We start from the raw sequence: 19,068 nt of genomic DNA, 5'->3' as shown, positions 1-19,068 counted from the left end.
GGTAACCCCATGGGCCTGGGCTGCTGCTCTGCTGTAGAATGCTTGCCTAACAGACAGGGGGTCTGTATTCAATCGCCAGTACTAGGAGAGGAAAGAAATGACTCTCATCTGATTTTAACTTTCTATACACCTCTCTTTTGGAGAAAATCTGAAGCGAAATGTCCTTGTGGTGTCTGTAGTATAAGACATCTCTTCCCACCTGCTAGTCTCCAGTTTAACAAGTGAGATGGGAACACTTGCTCCAAGTGTGTTCGACATTAACCCCCTCAAAAACTAAAGGCACCCCCAAATAGACACAGGAGGTGTCTAAAAGCTAACTGTATCTAATGACTCCACGGCCTTCAGAACTTGACAAGGTTTTCAGAATTGCTCGAGGGCTTGGAACATCTGCAGTCCTCATGGGAGTGGGGCTAAGTCATTGAGCTTTGAGGACACACGCTCTCCCTCAGGTCCTACAAAACCCGCCAGAAACATCCATCTGCTTCCCACACACTGAGGCACTCTCCGGGCAGTAAATTAGGAGGTGCAGGGAGGTCTGTAAACTGCTCAGCAGAGTCTGTGTCTGCTACGCTCACCTTGGAGAGAAGAACGGCTGCCCAGGCTGGTGGTGAGGATTCCCACAGAAAGCAAAAGCAGGGACGGTCCACGGAGTAAAGCTGGCATCTTGTTAACTGAATAGGATGGGTGGAGCAAGGTAAGGCGGTACACACTACCAATAAAAGTTTTGTTTTTTTTTCCCAGACAGGGTTTCTCTGAGTAGCCAAGGCTGTCCTGGAACTCACTCTGTAGACCAGGCTAGCCTCAAACTCACGGAGATCTCCTTGCCTCTACCTCCCAAGTGTTGGGATTACAGGATCACCACCCAGCCTAATAAAAGTAATATTTACAAAGCTATGTAGATGTACCACCAAACCATCAAAATGACATGATCAGTAAAGAATGACTATTACCGAAATGTTATCTATGATTTTTTTTATTTATTGCTCTCAAGGGACGTCTTCCTGGGGATGCAGTGATGAAATAGCATCCCAGCCCAAGACCAGGCAGGCATTGGCAGCTGCTCACTGCAGGAGCGCCGGGCCACAACAGCACTCAGTCCCGCCATCCTGGCCTTCACATAACTCTCTCCAGTGACCTTGATGGTGATCTTCAAGGTGTATGGAATGTTGGTGGAAACTCCTTCAGCTGTTTCCTGGGGGTGAAAGGCGGGCAAGAACCAAGGCTCTGTCAGCTGAGGCGCGCAGGGCCTGCCTGTCTCCCTTGCAGTGCCTTTCTCCTGCTGTGCATTTCCTCCTACAATGGGAAGGGATGTTTTTGAATGTTAGGAGATGTTGCTAAAATTCCTTTCCTGGGGGAAACAATGTCTACTCTTCTTTCTAAGGCCCTAGTGACAAAAACAAGGGATGCTTCTGCTAAGTTCATCCTGGAGAACCTGTGACTATTGGGCTTCCTCACAAGCAGAGAGGTAAGGGCGTACCTACAGGAGTGTGGGCGTCCCCGCCCCCATAAAAGGCCACGCCTGGAAAGCTTTTACCCCGCAGAGATGAAGGCTCCTTTGCCTAGATGGAGCTTCCCCTAGTCTTCCTTGGCCTCTGCACTCTAGCTCTCTCTGGCCACGTGCGGTTAAGGACTCAGGCGAGGGTCTCCTGACTCTGCACGCCTCTCTGCTCCGTGATGGGGCTCCCGAGCCCAGCTAGGAGGCCCCTTTGGCAAGCGTGTGTTAAGCTTTGCAAGGCGGCAGCGGCTTAGCTGGGTCCTTTCTCACACTTTGCCTCCGTTCTGAGGCCCACGCCGCTGCTTAGGATTGGGGTTTTCAAAAACAAAGATGGAAAACTTTTCTTCCTGGCCGCCTGCCCTTTCTATCCCACCCGCCCACTCCCACATACACAGTAGCTCTTCAGTGAACCCTAATCCAGGGAGTCGCTCCAAGGCCAGGTCCCTCCTCCCTCAAGCTGCTGCTTCCTCCGATGCTCAGCTCCCAACTGAGGCAGGCATCTTCCCTGCCTCACAATGATCTCTCTCTTATCTATTGCCTAGCTAAACTCCAATTTATCCTTCCAGTCCAAATCTCAGGATTCGGCACTTTGTCGCCTCGCTCCTTCCTGCGCCTGCCTCAGGACCAGGTTAAAGACTCACATTGTCTGATTTTGTAGACGTGGATGCCGTGTTCCAAGGGGTCCGGTCGTCATTACTGAATACCGCTTGCTTCCTGCACCAACCTCCCAGTGCCATAATGAAGGGATTTTTTTTTTTTTTTTTTTGTCTGCTCTCATCATTAAACCTTCAGTGCCCAGAGCCATGAGCTGGATAAACCCTTTCTAATTATCATCTTTAGTCACCAGGTTAGAACTAATTCTGCTTGTAAGGTGCCCCACCCCAGCAACTGAAAATTAGGGGAAATCAATTTGTTCATCTCAAGGGTTAGCATTTTCTCTAACAGAATAATTAGATCTGGAAAACAACGATCAAATCTAGAATTTAAAAACAAAATACCCAGTCACCAAGGTTTGCAGCTGAAATTGCACAGCTCGAGTTCAAACAGATGTTACGGCAGGCTCCTCACCTGTGCGGTAGGTCTGACTCCCACAGTGAGCACACGGCTGAGGAATGAAGAACTACGCTCTTAAACCAGCTTTACCTGCTCACACGCCTCTATTTTCCATCAGTGGAAATCAAGCTTGACCCTTTCACTGGTATAATTGTCTCTTGGTTCAAGCTATACTTTCTTCTGGCAATTATTCAGACGCCGTAGAATCCACACTTCTCCCAGAATCACCTCTGGGGGTAAGCACAGGGTTGGTATAGCTAGGCAGGACTTAACACGGTAGATGAGTGGATGCCCGGTGGAGGGCTAAGGGCATCTGGGGGCTGACAAGTGGACTTTCAGCTCCTCTTCAGGGAAAGGGTCCTCATTTGCTCCCGTGGAAGCTGGAAAATGGTTCTCACACGGTGCTGAGTCATCTCTTTTGCAATGTGGCGTGTAGGTGTGGTACCAGCTACCAGCACACCGCAGTGACTGTGCATTCACAACGGGCTTGCAAAGAGGAAGTGAGGGTGGACAGCCGTCCTGTCCTCCCTCTTCCTTTGCTCCTAGTTCAGGAAACAAGACTATCTGGGACTCTTCGCTTAGTTGTTACGTCTGACAAAACATAGGATCAACCCAGGGGCCTGCCATGTACTTAGTTTTCTCTAGCTATCTAAAAAGATTGCACAACTGTCCCAGCTGTCAAAAACCGGCTGAAAGCTGCCAACTCAGAACAACACAAGCAAACACAGAATCAAGTGGGCGCCTAATCCTTTTGATTTTGTTCTAACTAGGCAGAAGAGCTGTCTAATCTGGAAGCTGACGCTGTCGGTTAGGGAGGCATGAAGAAGACCACACCATCTGTAGCGCAGTTGCCACCAACTCTTCCCTATGCCTCTAGGTCCCTGTTTATCATAGCTGTGTCCCTGCTTTATTTGGTAAGGACACTAGCATCTTCCTTTACCCATTGGCCATGGCCTCCTGCCTCCTGCTCTGTGCTATGCTTATTTCATGGAGCTCTATGAGGCCCAGTTCAGCTCTCCATGGTACTGTGAACCTGAAAGCAGATGTCTGTGTCCCAGCTGCCTGTCCTCAGGGAGCTGGGCCCTGCTGGCCCAGTAGAAGGGTTTCTCTTAATCTGGGAAGTGTGTGCCTGGACAGCTTCCTTCAGTTTCCCTTCTTCCCTTGTTCCCTACTTCCAGCTAATCTGCCTCCCATAAAGTGAAAGGTTTCAGTGACGGCTCAGTTTACATAGGAGGCAGGCTGGCTCCTGCTTTAACTAGAATTAAAACTTCCAATAAGTAGCTCAGGAACAATGCCCTAAATGCAATTCAAGATTTACTCTTGGTTAATAAGAGTTAAAAAGCACCATTTAAACAGCAAGAGCTTACAAAGCAAGAACAATGAAAATTTAAGAGAAATTTTAAAGACAGACTAACTAACTAATTTTGTTTTGAGAGACAAAGGGGCTCTCAAGAACTCCTTTAGGTCCATGATTGAGCCAAGTTAAAATGACACATCAAACCACAAAATGCTTTTAATTTAAACCGTTTAATAATGTTTAATAATAAGAGAAACTTCTAAAGTATTAATACACTTTAAAATTCAATTATCACTCAATCCTCAGAGCAGAGCAAATCAACAAAATTAAAATGCTGTCATTTTCTGCTAATCTTTTAGCAGATTAACAGTTCACAACAAATCATTATGCTCTGTGTTTCCGTGAAATACTTTTCAAAGAGACCTAACTTGGGTATAGTAAATTAAACATGCTACTTCAATCGGTGGGAAAGACTGACACATTGTTAAAATTTTGTTCAATGACTTTTTTGGAGTGTGATTAGGTAATTTCTTACAGTATTTCAATGCAATATCTAGGTAAAACTCTCTAAAAAATTTAAAGAAGAAGACAACTAAATATCACAGTGTGCTGAAAACAAAACTCAGTAAAATGAAGAACAAAATTAGATTAAAGCTGAGCTGTTGCGATTAAAAAACAAGTGCTACAACTTTTCTTTTTGCTAATTCTATGAGAATCTTCAATGGCTCAAGATTTAGCCTTATCAAACGTAAATATGAGTTCAATAACTTTCCTTCAAGTGTCTTCGCACTAGGGAGGCACACACGTTTGTTCGGCAGAGGGACCCGAGTCCTGTGATAGATGGCAGGGCCACTCCTGTCCCTGCCACTTAATTTGACAGGTGATTTGAAAACAGCCAGTTTGTTGTTTATCAGATGCATTTTTTCACAGTTTTCTTCAGCCAGGAAGAGTAATTATGACAATTTCACACCACTACGGTACTCAAAACTTTAATTAGAACTGTGCATACTGTGCATACAATCCCAGCACCTGAGAGGCTGAGGCAGGAACATTGCCATGAGTTTAAGGCCGCTTGGACTTACACAGTAAGACTGTGTCTTGGAAAACTATGCAAAAGATGAAAGAGAACAAAGACCTCATTAGGACAGAGGTGGCCTGCATATGGCTTTAAAAAATAAATAAGCTATTTTTTTTCTTAGACTACAGTAACATGAAAATATCCTAGAACACGCTCTGAATTTAAAAAGAAAGAACTGGAAACCAGGAACTTCACGTGTGAGCCAGCCAGCTGGAGTTCTTTCACACACACTGTTTCCTGCAAGTACAAAGCCTCTGAGACACATTCTCAGTCTCCGCAAACCTGCTAAACGAACTTTGCAGTTTCTCTTAGTCTTTACTCACTAGGCGCCCTGCTATGCAGATCAAGGGCTTTGCCCTTCGGCAGGGCTGCTCTGCTCTCTCGGAAGCGCTGCTTCCCCTCTCCGCGTTCCTCAGATTCCCGGGGAAGCCGCTGCCGAGCCGCGGAGCCTGGCTACTTAGGCGGCGCAGCGTTAATGAAGTTCTCAAGGTCTGCCAGGGAGTCGTGAAGCTCGGCCTTCGCGTCGCGGCTTCTGAGGAAGCTTTTCAGGGCGCGCACGGCGGCCACGGCCTCGGGCTTGGACGGGGAGGGCGGGTCCGCTTCTGGAGCCCCGCCGTCGTCGTCCTCCTCGTCGGAAGCGCAGACTCCGCTTCCGCCCTGTCCGCCCTCCCCGCTGCTCTCCGCGCCGGCCCCCGCGGCCTCACAGGTCTCCAGGTCCTCGTCCAGGGCAGCGTATTCCTCCATGGCCAAGCCTTCGGGAAACTCCACGGCCGCCCCCGCGGCGCCGGCCGCCAGGTCGGGAGCAGCGTCGCTCTCTGCCGTGGCCGGCTCCTTTTCCCCGCCGGGAGACGCGAACCCCGCTTCCTCGTAGCTTCTGGCAATGGTCTCCGCCGTTATAGCTCTCCAGCAGAGATGCAACGTATCGACCGCATCTAATAGAGAACATGTGAACTCCTTGCTGCTCTCCACAGAACTTAAAAATTTCTTGATAAGGCAATGGCGGTATTTGATTTTAAGGCTTTTAATAACACCTTGTTTCATGGCCGCAAACTCGGAAGCCAGGCACGACGGGAAGAACGCTAACTCAATGGACTTTAGGTTTTTCACCTCCGGATGTGCCGGAGAAGACTCAACGAAGATCACCACTCTTCGTTTCTGGGCTTGGAATTTCTCGTCCAGCTTCAGCATCCACTGCTCAAAGATGGCCGCCGTCATCCAGGCCGCCCTGTTGGCTTCGTAGTACACGGGCAAGGACTTCATACCTTTGAAACAGCGTGGGGCGCGGCTCTTCCCGATGACAAGCAGAGGGAGCTTCTCGGAGCCGTCCATATTCGCACCAACCGCCAGGGTTATCCTGTCTTTGCTCAGCTTTCCAACTGAGCATGTTTCCCCGCGGAAGGCAAAGGTGTTTGTCGGTAGCAGCCGGTAGAGCAGCCCCGTCTCTCTCACGTTGAAGACGTTTTCCGGGGGATAATCGTTTAGGTAATAGGGAAGGACGTTCTGGTACCAGACAGTAGAGGGGTCTACGGGCATCCCCGTGGCTTCTGCAGGCTGCGCTCTAAACACCAAGCCATACCTGGACTTAAAACGGTCCAGCCAGCCATTGCTGCACTTAAAATCGTTGTGTCCCAGCTTCTGGGCAAAATCGTTAGCTTTTAGACGCAACATCGGACCGTTGACTGGGACATTTAGACACTGAGCGATCCGATACCACCTCATCAGCGCCTCTTCCAGATCCGTATAAAATGCTGTTCTCAGTCTTTTTCTCTTGGGGTCAAATCTCAAAGACTCAAAGGCTTCTAGAACTTTGTCTTTGTTTTTCATAATGGATGACAAGGAATTTTTCTTTATTCCATACTCAGCTGCGATCTCTGCTTTTTTCTTGCCGCTCTCCACTGCGTTTATGATGTCAATCTTTTCCTCAATGGACAGGCTCTTCTTCTTCCTCACGGCTGCCGGCTGAGCCGCAGCACCCACAGCTGCCTCTGCCATCTCGGCTGCTGCTTGTGCACACGCCCGCTTGGAGCTCCTGGTTTCTGAAGTCAAACTTGGCTTTCAGTATGATATGGACCAAGGCTTTCTATCATTTCCTCTATTAAAGCTGATAAGTACCAACAGTCTCATTCTGTAGAAAACCGACAACAAACAAATCTTTTCAGAGTCTGAAGAACATCCTCTATGCGATCAGAAGAGGCTCCTTCTTCGGAGCTCCTGTGGCTCAATTCATAGTTCTTCAGAGTTCCAGAAGTCAGACTAAAATAGGACGTCATTATGTCAAACCTGCCCAGTCCTGCTGGTGTATTTTTGGAGCTGCAATCCTTTAAGACGATCTATTTTATCCATGCATGCTTCAACCTTGTACTAATTCTCCACAGCAGGCTCAGAGACAAGAAACAAACTTTGAGAAATGTTCATGGTAAATATCACCCATTAAGTTCTAGTGTCCTCAAGGGTACAGAAGAACAAAAATGGCATACTCCTACTTTTTTCTTGAAAATACCAAGGAAAAAGGCACTTTAGCACCATGTCAACTGGATATCAAGAAAACACTATTATGCTCTGAATGACAATGAAAAAGATTGGAAGAAGTCTCTGGAAATGCAGTAACCAAAGTCTTCAGGTGCATGCTTCCCTTCTGAAATGCTCACCGCCATTAAAGCTTGCCAGCTCTGCTCTGTGGGCCCTCCCTTGTCCTTTGCGATACATACTTCTAAAATACATCAGGCAAATTTAATCTGCCCTGAAAAATGTGTGCTTGCCAAAATTAAAGAACTAAAAGTGATCCTGGGTAGATGCTTGGTGGCTATTTTCTACATGAAGTCACAGACTGACCTCTGACTCTAAAGAGAAAAAAAAAATCACAGACAGTAGTCATGAGCTCAATTTTTAATAGCACAGGAGACAGTCTCCTTCATAGGAGTCTGCTAGAAATACATAGGAGTCTGACTTGAAATACTCAAGTCAGATGATTGATAATTCCATTTAAAAATCTAAACCCCATTCTCTCTCAAAGCTAAAAAAAAATCCAGTAACTTTTACATCAGTTTAGTACAGTCCCTGAATACCCAGTGTTTCCTGAGAGCATGCATCATAATAAATATGTTATTAAGAGGATGTAAGGGAGAAAACTATCGACTCAAACAGGAAGTAGAGTGACCATGGTCCTACCCTCTCAGGCTCTCTACATGTGTGTGTCTGCAGGGCGAAAAGTGACTTGCCATAGTATAAAGACATGGATGGATGTTGAGAAGTGACTGCCATTTAGTACTTATGTGGTCCCAGGTCACTTCACTATTAAGGGTTCGGCTCCTTTAGGTGTACGGGGAGAAACCGCGCGGCTGACTTCGCAGAGCTGCCACACACTCAGTAAGACTCAGAGTGTTAGAGGCACACACACACATACTCGCACGCACACACACCAGGCTGGCCTTGATTCAGCCTCAAATGCTGGCCAGGTCTAACAGTATGCAACCTCATGCCCAGCAGAACTTAACAGTTAAAGAAAGTGCCCGGCTAATGTGGGCTGATGATTTCATTGTCACGCTCTTTCCTATCTTTTCAGCTGTAAACTGCAGATTTGGGGACTTGAATTGCACTTAAAAATAGGCTGGAAACAGTGTTCTCTCTCTCTCTCTCTCTCTCTCTCTCTCTCTCTGTGTGTGTGTGTGTGTGCGTGCGCGCATGTACAGGTGGAGGTCAGAGGAGGATGTTGGGCTCCTCTTTACTCTCTTCCTTCTTGAACAAAGTTTCCCATTGAACCTGGAGCACAGCATCTTCACCTGGGCTGGGCAGATGTCTCCATGCCCAGCCTCAGCATGGCAGCTGCAGGTGCTTGAAGCTGTGCATGCTTTTTTTGGTGCTAGGGCTCTAAAACAGACCTTCATGCTTGAGCAGCGAGCACTCTTAGCTGACAAGTCCTCTTCTTAAGCAGCAGCCATGGGATGGGAACAGCTACTGGGCTCCAAATAGACTCACACTGACCTCCCAGACGTCAGTTCCCCTGCCAGAATCTATCCTGGGCATGCTGTGGTCAAGACAAGAAGAAGCTAGTTTGATAAGTGGATATTGTTATGTGGGCAGCCCAGTGTTCCTGCTTCCCAAATGACACGATGCATCCTTTTGCTTCCTTCCCTCTTTCCTTCCCTTTCCTTCCTTCTTTCCTTCCTTCCTTCCTTTCTTTTGACAGGATCTCTTTGCATAGTCTAAGGCTGGCCTTGAACTCATAATTTCATACTTCAGCTTCTTGAATGCTGTTGTCCAACTCAAAAGAGTAATTTGTAATCATAGGAATTACAGCTCATAGGGTTTTCTCCTAAATTGGTGTTGTAAAAAAAAGTCTTAATAATAATATCATTATGGCTTTTGTTTTCAAATTGATTTGCTGCCTATAATCCAAATAAATAAGGAGGTAGGTAAAATTGGGTTTTAGTGGTCATGCAGTTATGTTTGGAATGCAGTTCATAATCTAGTCCAGCCTAGATTCTATTCTTTGTATTAGAGTATACTTGAATCATATTGAGAGGGCCTTCTCTGATCACACTTTATATCCTGTGTTTCCTGTGTTCCGAGCCAAGTCAGCACCTACTACACCAACACAGTCAACTGCTTTTGTTTTTCCCAAGACAGGGTTTCTCTGGGTAGCCCTGGCTGTCCTGGAACTCCCTTTGTAAACCAGGCTGGCCTCGAACTCAGAAATCTGCCTTCCTCTGCTTCCCAACAACAGTGTATATTTTTATTTTATGCCCATGTATGTCCCTGAGTGTAGGCATGCATACTGCATGGGCCCAGGAGTGTGGAAGTCAGAAGAGGCACTGGGTTCCTGGAGGTTGTAGCTGGCTTCCATGTGGGTGCTTGCCAGCCTGTTGTTAGCTTCTTCCTTTGGGTACCAGGCTTACACACCAGCGCTGGAGGGAGTGAAGCTAAGCCAGGCAGGTGGGTACAATGCAGGACCATGGGCAGTGGCGAGCGCAAAACACAGCTTCTCGAGTGGCAGCTTCAGTAGGACGGCTTGTTTAATTGGGGGACAAAGGCCATTTAAACCTTTGGAGAGTGGGTAGAGGCTTTGGCGTGAGTACGCATGGCTGGGACCAAGGTCCCGGGAAGGCCTATGACCTTATAAGGTAAGAGGAAGTTTAACCTGTAACCTGGCCACCCAGTGAGCGACCACCTCAAGGGTGGCAGAGGTGGGAGCCATAAGTCTCTGTGAGCTGAGACATGCAGGCCCAGGACAGGGAGCCAACAGTCCCACTCCTGCCAGTGTCAAGATTTTCAGCATCTGGACACCCCTCCATCTCAGTCTTGCTCCAGGCTGTCTCCCCAGTTGCTTGGCTCCCCGGGCCCACAGGTGCTGAAAACCAAACTTGGTAACTTTGACCACTGTTCCTCAGCTCCAACTCTTAACAACAACACATTTTAAAGGCAATATCAGGTTTCTATGGAAGATTGGACCATTATGGATGCTATGAACATCCACAGCATCTTTAGCTGACAGGGCAAGCTAGGCTTTCTAAGCAAACAGAATTTGGCCATTTGAGTCACCTCATTCCCTAGAACACGTGTTCATTTGTGAGGGGACTCCTTGCATATTTTCTTACAAACCTGTGAGTGTCTCTTATATAAATATTTTGCTCTTATTAGTTTGATATCAGCATTCAGAAAATTCTCCCTTCCTCCTACCTTATTTGTCAGATACAAATAAGGGCTGCAGAAACGCTGACTTGAATTTCCTCTTTGTTCATTCTAACTAAAGGGGAAAAAAAAAAGGAAAAAAAAAAAAGACTGAAAGTCTCTAACCTCCATATTTTAAATCCAGGTGATGTATGGGTTAGGGATGTTCAACCTGTAGAGTCTATGTGAAATTCCAAATAAAAGATGCAGCCAGTCCTGAGGAGACCTGACAGGATAGGGTCATAGGGAAGGGGAGGACCACCTCCCCTACCGGGGGACTAGGGGAGGGGCATAGGGGAATAGAGGGAGGAAGGGTGAGATTGGGAGGGGACAAGGGAAGGGGCTACAGTCAGGATACAAATTGAATAAACTGTAATAAATGATAATAAAAAAAGAAAAAGAAAAAGAGAGATTCAAACTCTGAGCCCAGAGGTGGTGGTGCACGCCTTTAATTCTGGCACTTAGGAGACAGAGGTAGATGGATCTCTGTGAGTCTAAGGCCAGGCTGATCTTCAAAAAGAGACCCAGGGCAGCTAAGAGTACATAGAGAAACCCTGTCTCAAAAGAAAAAGAAAGAAAGAAAGAAAGAAAGAAAGAAAGAAAGAAAGAAAGAAAGAAAGAAGAAAAAAGATTCAAACCCTGAAGCACTTTAGATACTCAACACTAAGCCTGTATACACAACTGCAGAGAGATGGTCTTGATCAAATTGAAATGAGCAGAGCAGTACCTTATTTAGGAAGCTGTTCCACTTCCTTCTTGAGTCAACAGTGTCATTTTCTTCAACAACAAAAGCCAAAAATTTCACTGCAAAATACATTCCTAAAACAATCAAATATGTGATGTAAACCAGACAAACTAGACTAGATGTTTATAGAAAAATATAAACATCAATACTGCCTAAATAATAGATGTTATTCAACCTCCCACAGAATAACAGCCAGCGTTGGCTTTTGCAAGGAGTAAAGGCAGTAACCAATATTTGCTACAGATGCTCGCCATTTTAGTAAGCTCAGTGGTCTTCTCCTGAACACTCTGCAGAAGAGAAATGCTGTCCCACAAGCTAGAGATGATTTTCTGGATGTCAACCAATTACTCTAAGTAATGGGCCTCTCCCTAAAGACTCCTACAGGTGATAAGAAAATATCAATCCTCCTTTATATGTCTGGCTTTGCCTACGAGTGGCAACATCAAGTGTTTTCCAGAGCACAGTTACAGTTTGTTAGGAGGCACATACATTGGTACAAAGCAAATTACTAACATTAGAGAAAAAACGTTAAAATGTTTATAACTTTTTAACTCGGAAAGTCTGTGTCTAAAATTATATCTAGAATTGGAGTTACAGGCAGTGTGTCATTTCAAAAGAATGAGAATCCCAACCATTCTATTTTACCAAAAAAGACTCAGGAGCCAGATGCTAGGGTAAAAACCTACTAGCTCAGAGAGGTAGAGAAAGCACCCAGCTGACCTTCCTACTTAGCTCATGTTCCAGAAGGAAAAGGCCAAAAGCTCAAAGTTCAAAGCTTGCTAGCTCAGCTGACAGCTGAGGAGGAAAAGGCCTACCAGCTCACCCAACAGCCGAGGAGAAAAAAGCCAACAGCTAAAAGCCCAAGAGCTAGAGACCTGACGCCAAAGGTCAAGGAGCTCAAGAGCTCCAGTGCTGCTTCTGCTTCTCCATGCTGTCTAAAGTTCCCCTCAACTCTAAGTCCCTCCTTACTGGAAGCCTAATCCCTGTCAGATGGTTTCTTGCTCCGCCTCTTCACCTAGGGTTAACCTTATTAAATCCTGTGAACAGAAAGCTCTTGGATTAAAGGTGTGTGCTAGGGCTGAGCCACACCAAACAAGAAACAGGTTTTACAGTTCAGAATCTCGGGGTTCACAATGGGATCAAATATCCTGCAGCTTGTGAGGCACCACATGGGTGCTGGAAGCTGAGCCTCCACAGGAGGCCTGCAAGGGCCTCTGTAAGGGCAGCAAGTACCCCTACCCACTGATCCCCTCCCAGCTCAGCAACCATCTATTATCTCATGTGTCCATAGGTCAGAATCCAGGAAAACTCAGCTGGGTCTCCAGGGTCTCAAGAGGCAGAAATCAGGACGACAGCCTCTTATCTAGAGGCTCCAAGAAAGCACTAGTTCTCACTGGGGTCATTCAGCACTTATCTCCTTGCTGCTGTAGTGATGTCTGTTGCCAGGAATCACTCTCTGGACCCAGAGCCTCCGCCCTGCCCTTGTCTCTAGACTCCTTCATTGCACAACAGAGAACAAGCCTCCTCTGCAGCCTTGCACACCTTGACTTCCTCTCCTAACTGCTTTCAGAGGGCTCTTGTGAACTCAGTCTCACCCAGATCATCTCCCGTCTTAGTCATCAAAACCAACTACTGAGCTACTTAATTACACCTGCAAGAGTCCCTTGCCGGTGACATAACAAGATATGGGAGTGGTGTCTGTCATGTTCACAGGAAGGGAGCAAGATAAGGTGGGAGTCATTGGAGGTCAGCTACATTCTTCGTGGCAGGTAGTAGTCTTTGGCTTATGTGTTACATACAGAACTGGAAAAAAATCGATGTGTACCACACAAAGGGTTAATTAAGTAAGTTAGGAAATATCTGGACATTGAAATACTACTATACTGCTGAATGTTTTTCTTGTTTGTTTGTTTTTTGAAATGTACTCTATAGCCTGGGCTATCCTCAAACTTACAGTTTTAGCCTCCTCTACAGTTGAAATTACAGGCATAAACCACCATTCCTGGCTGGAAGGATAATATTTAATAGTATGAGGAAAATTCAATGACATATGTTAAAAAAGCAAACTATGAATCTGCATGCCAGAAAAGACTGAAAATTACATAAGTCTGGCAAACCATGCATTCTTCATAACAATTTGTCAAATAAATCAAGAAAAAATATGAGTAAAAAGACACCAGCCACAAATGTCGACTGTTCCTGTGAGAAAATGAATTGTAAGTTCAGCCTTCCCACCCACAGTTCCTCTTTTTTTCTTTTTTAAATTCTAATGTTCTATTTGTACCAGATTTTAAACGAAAACTAAGCCCTGGGAAACACAATGCTGGCAGTCTTCCCATTCAGAATACCTGGGGTAGAAAGTTTTTGAGTTCTTATCAGTACTTCACAGCTCTCTGCAGAGATCCAACCACTTCTCAGGCTGAAAAAGCACTCACTTTTTGTCTTTCCCAACTAAACAGCAAGTCTGTCCACATGAGTGTGCCCATATCACTACTCTACACAGCAGCAACTGCTGGTCTTCTGGAAGTTTCGTGGTGTGCAGCAGATAACTTGTTTCTATAAGGCAAGTTCTATGAACTTCCTGGTTATGAAATAATAAAAAGAGTCCAAAGGTCAGTCTGCTCAAGGGATCATGATGGAGCCAATGAGATGGCTCAGCAGCTAAAGTGCTTGCCATATAAGCCTGGTAACAGAAGTTAGATCATTTTTTTAAGGAACAGGGAAACGGACACAAGTCTCCAGTATGAGGTGCACCAACAGGGGTTCAAATGAAGGGCCTCAGAAAAGAGGTGGCAAGAATGAATTCTCGCAGGGAGGACAAAATGGGTTTCTGATGGAAGCCGTAACCGAGATTAGTGCCAAGGGTGAGTGAGCAGGAGTGCAAGGGTAGGGAGAGGTGTAAAAACATTTCTGCAGAGAAGACTAGACAGTGAAAACATAGAAGACAGAAAAATTACAGGGCTAGGAACACACTAGGCAGCTCTGTGTAATCATACCTCATCTCTGTGCCCAGACGGGTGCTGGCTAAAGGAGCCTCTCACTCCAGGCATACAGAGTACTGACTTGGTTGAAGGGGTTACATAACAGAAAGCAAGACTGGGACCAGATGCTAGACAGCCTTGCATGCCAGCGAAGGGAGGTCAAATTTATTCAGGATGCCACCAAGGCCAATCAGAGGTCCACAGCAGAGAAGTACCAGTCACATGAGAAGGCTCCTCTGTTATGGATAATAAATGGCATAAAATAAAGCAATAAGTGACCCCGTGCAAAAAGCTGGAACACCACTAAGCTCTCTTAGTGCGCTTCACACAGAACTGAGTGAGGTCACACACACCTACTGGAAAGCTTTACTTTTCATCCTGTCTCTCTCAGAGGTCTTTTTAAAGAACTTTTTATTGACTATTTGTGAATTTCACATCATGAACCCCAATCTTATTCATCTTCTTGTCCCTCCATATCTGCCCTCCAAAGAAAGCAAAAGAAGCAAACAAAAATCTCCACCTGGAAGCTGCAGTCTGTCACACAGCACAGCCTTCTGCACAAACAGCTTTACTTCGAATGCTCACTGCAGGGAGTCTTGGGTGGGGTTCAGTCCTGTTTCCTGCTGCACTATCAACACTGCATCCTTACTGGGACTCCTCTCAGATATCCGGTTGTTGCCCTGTGTCATTCTGCAGCTTTGGTTCTGCAGGTCCAGCCCCTTCATGAACTCCAGCAGTTCACAGATGGGATCGCTGTTGGGCTCAAAGCTCTGAATCTGGGCCTGGTGGCAGCGGAGTTGGTCTGCCCGCCAGCTCTCTTGGGCCCACACCAACAGGGCCAACTCTCCTGATTTGCCCAGGCAAGGGATGGGATAGGCTCAAAAAGCACAGGCTGCTTTTTTTTTTTTTTGGGGGGGGGTGTTGTGGTGAGACAGGGGTTCTCTGTATAGCCCTGGCACTCTGTAGCTGGTCTGGAACTAAGATCTGGCCGCTCTCCAGTGCTTGGGATTAAAGGTGTGTGCCACCACTTGGCTTATCTGGGAGCTTTTTAATGTTCTATTCCACAGTACCCTCTGTTAATGCCTTTGTTTCCTGAAGATCACATTGTGTGATCAGTAACTTAAGTATTGCTCCACGAAGAAAAACCTGCTGATGAAGAGTGTTGGAATTTTTTCACACATTATCAGAATTTTCAGACAAGATCTGGATGTAGCAATTTCTTGCTCTTGAGAAAATAGCATTGATAACCAACCAGGACGTAACATCAGAAACCTACTCATGCAGAATGGAGTACAAACATTAGCCACTAATCGATTGTCTCCTTTCCTTCCTGATTATAAAATGAAAGAGAGGCAGGCTATTAAAGTTCTCCACAAGCCCAGGGAATAAAGAGCATCTACCTTTCCGAAGGTCATGACTGTATGGGACAGCAAGTCCTCCTTCTTACCTCTGTGGTTATATGTGCCAAACGAGAGCAGTAGGAGTCTTCTAGTCTTTCTAAGCAGAATGGGCAGGCAGAAGTCTTTGGGGCATGAAGGGAGAAAATGAAGAAAAAAGGAGAGGAAGACAAGAAGTACAAAAGGAGGGAAGTGAAAATAAATCTCCATTTAAGCAGGGATAGGTTTAAAAGTTTGGTATCAAAAAACTTATCTCAAGTAATACAAAAAGAAAGAAAAAAATAGTGAAAATTTCCCTAAATCCAAAGGACACATGTTTCTGCTTCCTTTAGTCCAAATGATGTTCAGAAGGATTTGTTTGTTGTGGTTTCCCATCACTAACTGAAGCAGATTCTAGCTTTTTTAAAAATATGGGCCCACATTTGTATTTCTCTTGGGGCAATAGAAATCATGGGAAGATCAATTAATCCCATCATATTCTTGCTCATCACGAAACTGTGGATAAGGGCTAATCATGTGGAATACCAGAACCTCACTGGACTCAGCTAACAGCATCTTTATCAAGGAAAATTAGCATCAGTTCCAAGCCCACCAGAATCAACATAAAAACCATCAGCAGTTCCCCAAAAGACTACACCGGTAAAAGAGAAACAGCCAAGTCAAGAAGCCAAGTACCACCAAGCTCAAAGAGACAGCATCAAGAGTCCTTAAGGAGACAGCCAGTTCTGTCAAGCAGTCACTGTCCACACCATTCAAACGCAAGAGGGCATTAAGGCCCGTTTTCCAAGTCCCCCTTCAGAAGCCTTGTAGATGACACGTGCACTTGGCTACAAGTCCTACTCTGTTCCTATGCAATGGCACCAGGAGGTACGCTTGACTGGGGCCCCTTGCTAATATTACAGAAGAGTAATGCGTTCCGACTCAGGATGGCTTGGAGGAGGAAAATCCACAATACACACAGAATAGTTACGGGTTGAGTGAATTGGTGTATATACATTTTTAATACATAGGTCAATTTTAGAATGTAATGGCTCTTTATAAGATATTTATGTTTAGGCTTGTCACCACTGTTTTTGTAAGAGCTGATGTGCCAGCGGTCTAAAACAATACCGTTACTTAGGTTTGAGATGTATGTAGTGTATTACGTAAATGTACGTAGTGTCACTAAAACCAGTGTGGGGAAGGACACTGCAGGGACGTTGAAACCCCTTGGAAATGTACCCTGGCACATTTCTATCCAGCACCCCTGGGGACAGGCAGGATTCCTGCAGGACCCCAAAGGCTGGTAGGAAACGACCAAGAGGCGCTGTGGGAGAAGGAACAGTTGGGCCGTTTCTGTGGACAGGACCGCGACGGTCTACTTAAGCGGCGATGGGGATGGGCAGGGAAGCAGAACTCGGTTGCTGGCGAAACACAGAAAAGTACTACGAGCCCACCGTCGGAGAGCGAGCAGGGCGGGAGAGCAGAGACGGAGCGACCTCCGCGCGCTCGCGGGTCCTTCTGCAGGGATCGGCCGAGTGCGCTGGCCGCGGGGCTGGCGGGACCCCCGGGAGAGCGGGTCGGGCCCCGCGCGGCTCTCCGCCCATCTCCGCTCCGTCCCTGCCCCATCCCGCCCGCGCGGCTGGAATAACCTTCTCCGTCCTCTCGGCGGTCCTCAAAGCTTCGGCTCCGCGGTGGCGACGCGGTGCTGGGCAACGCCATCCGCACCGTCCAGGCGCCGGGCGGAGGGTGTGGGAAAAGGGCGGGGGACGCCCGGCCCGAAGGCCGCGCCTCACGGTCCTCCGCACGCAGCCCGGTCACCCCGGCAACGGCCCGCGCGGGTTCCCGGATGTAGTCCGCCGGGCCGCGGCCCGGGGCGGAGTCGAGTGGACCCGGCCCACCCCCGGGAGACGCGCGCGCATCGGAGAGACGTGGCGCGAGCCCCCGCCAGGCCTCGGGAGAGAGAGGCTGCCCGGGGCCCGGGACCCCGCACTTCCGGTCTCCTCACTTCCGGCTCCGCGGCCAGCAGCCAGCGCCGGGGGCCGGGTCGGGAGGCCGCGGGTGCGGTGTCGTCGGCGGTTGGCCCGTGGCAGCCAGCTGCTCCCGCCCCCGGGCGGCCGCGCTGCGTGGGGAGGACACGGAGGAAACGCTGCGGGCCGCGCTTCCGCCCGCCCGGCCCGGGCCGACCGGTTCGCGAGCGCGGAGAGCGGAGCGCGGAGAGCGAGCGCCGCGGGTTTCCCCGCTGACACGCAGGTGAGGGCGGGGCCGCGCGGACGGGACGCGGCGGAGGTGGCGGCTCCCGGGCGCTCCCCCGCGTCCCGCGGAGAGGGTGCCGCACGCCCGCGCGGGGAGCCCCGCCTGGAACGGCCCCGGCCCGGGCGCTGGCGGGGGCGTCCGAGGAATGCTGGGTTTGGACAGGGAAATCGCGGCCCGGCCTTCTGCCGCGGTCCTGATGGCCGCGCTGACCGTGGGGAAGGGCGTGTGACAGTTAAAGGACAGACTTTCTCCCTGTTCCTGCTTCCTTGGCGCTGTTCTTATCTTCCTCCTGAGCCCTCCTCATCTCCAAAGTTTGAACTTTACACTTCCTGCAGATCATTTGAGTCGCCCTTTCAGGATTTCTGTTCGTCCCTCCCGCAGTGTACTTACGCTGTTCTTACCTGATCAGAGGGGGCAGAAAAAAAAAGAATGAACGAGTGTCAGGGCTTTCCATCAACGTGTTGCTTTCCCAACTGTGACGCTGTGTTCATACTTGACAGTTAATTAACTTCGTTGAAGGTGCACCAGATTGATGACAGTTTCTGGAGGCTGCATTTCCTTGCTGCTCTTTCCGAGCGGTGCTGTGACTGTTACACTTTTCTTCTGTTTTTATTTGCTTATATTTTGTTTATCTCGTCCATCGTGATTAACACTGTCTTCTGTCTACAAGTCTAACACTTAGGAAAGCAGCATATGTCCATTTTGAGTTTCAGAATTAAAGGCTGTGCCTGAACTTTTTTTTTTGTAAGATGTTTCTTTTCTTGGATTATCGTTGCCTCACTCCTGGGTTGGGGCCTCAGGAGTGGCATCGGTGGCATCAGGAGACATCAGTGATTTTTTTTTTTCATTTTTTTTTAAATCTTTTTTTTTATCCCCACCCCTGAAATTATGTGAAAAGTGTGTATGTGTGTTTTCTGGGTAAATGCATTCTTTTATCAAATTCTTAAAAGACATGTATAATGTTCTGCAAGATTAAAAAGCGCTGGTCTGAGCTGGGTGTGGTGGCCCACGTCTGTGCTCCCAGCACTCGGAGAAAGAGGCTGGCGCATCTGTGTGAGTTTGATTCCAGCCTGGTCTACATATCAAGTCTAAGAAAGCCAAGGCTACATAGAGAAACCCT

At 47.5% G+C, this 19,068-nt stretch overlaps 2 protein-coding genes across 5 annotated transcripts in view; one reads left to right on the top strand and one right to left on the bottom strand.

The window, feature by feature from the left end:
• Positions 1-989: 989 nt before the first annotated feature.
• On the bottom strand, positions 990-17,445 carry Tigd4 (tigger transposable element derived 4). Its single transcript, XM_060378508.1, has 2 exons — positions 5,247-17,445; positions 990-1,293 (listed from the first exon to the last, which is right to left on the bottom strand). The coding sequence occupies exon 1, from the start codon at positions 6,913-6,915 to the stop codon at positions 5,377-5,379; it is 1,539 nt and encodes a 512-aa protein (XP_060234491.1). The 5' UTR covers positions 6,916-17,445; the 3' UTR covers positions 990-1,293; positions 5,247-5,376.
• A 362-nt stretch (positions 17,446-17,807) lies between these two features.
• Positions 17,808-19,068, top strand: part of Arfip1 (ADP ribosylation factor interacting protein 1) — a 65,838-nt gene continuing 64,577 nt past the window's right edge. For 2 of the 4 annotated variants that reach the window (XM_060378509.1, XM_060378510.1), the window contains exon 1: positions 17,810-17,945. The gene's annotated coding sequence lies outside the window, so the exon portion shown is untranslated. Of the gene's footprint in view, positions 17,946-19,068 lie in introns of all 4 variants that reach the window. The other 2 variants (XM_060378512.1, XM_021643873.2) reach the window with 2 other exon arrangements.

Source organism: Meriones unguiculatus, chromosome 2, assembly GCF_030254825.1.
Source record: "Meriones unguiculatus strain TT.TT164.6M chromosome 2, Bangor_MerUng_6.1, whole genome shotgun sequence".
NCBI lineage: Eukaryota > Metazoa > Chordata > Mammalia > Rodentia > Muridae > Meriones > Meriones unguiculatus.
Note: the sequence above shows the minus strand (reverse complement) of the source record. Positions and strands in the feature narration are given on the sequence as shown.

Excerpts from the sequence above, each read along its gene's own strand:
- Tigd4 (XM_060378508.1), bottom strand. The coding sequence starts at position 6,915 with ATGGCAGAGGCAGCTGTGGGTGCTGCGGCTCAGCCGGCAGCCGTGAGG.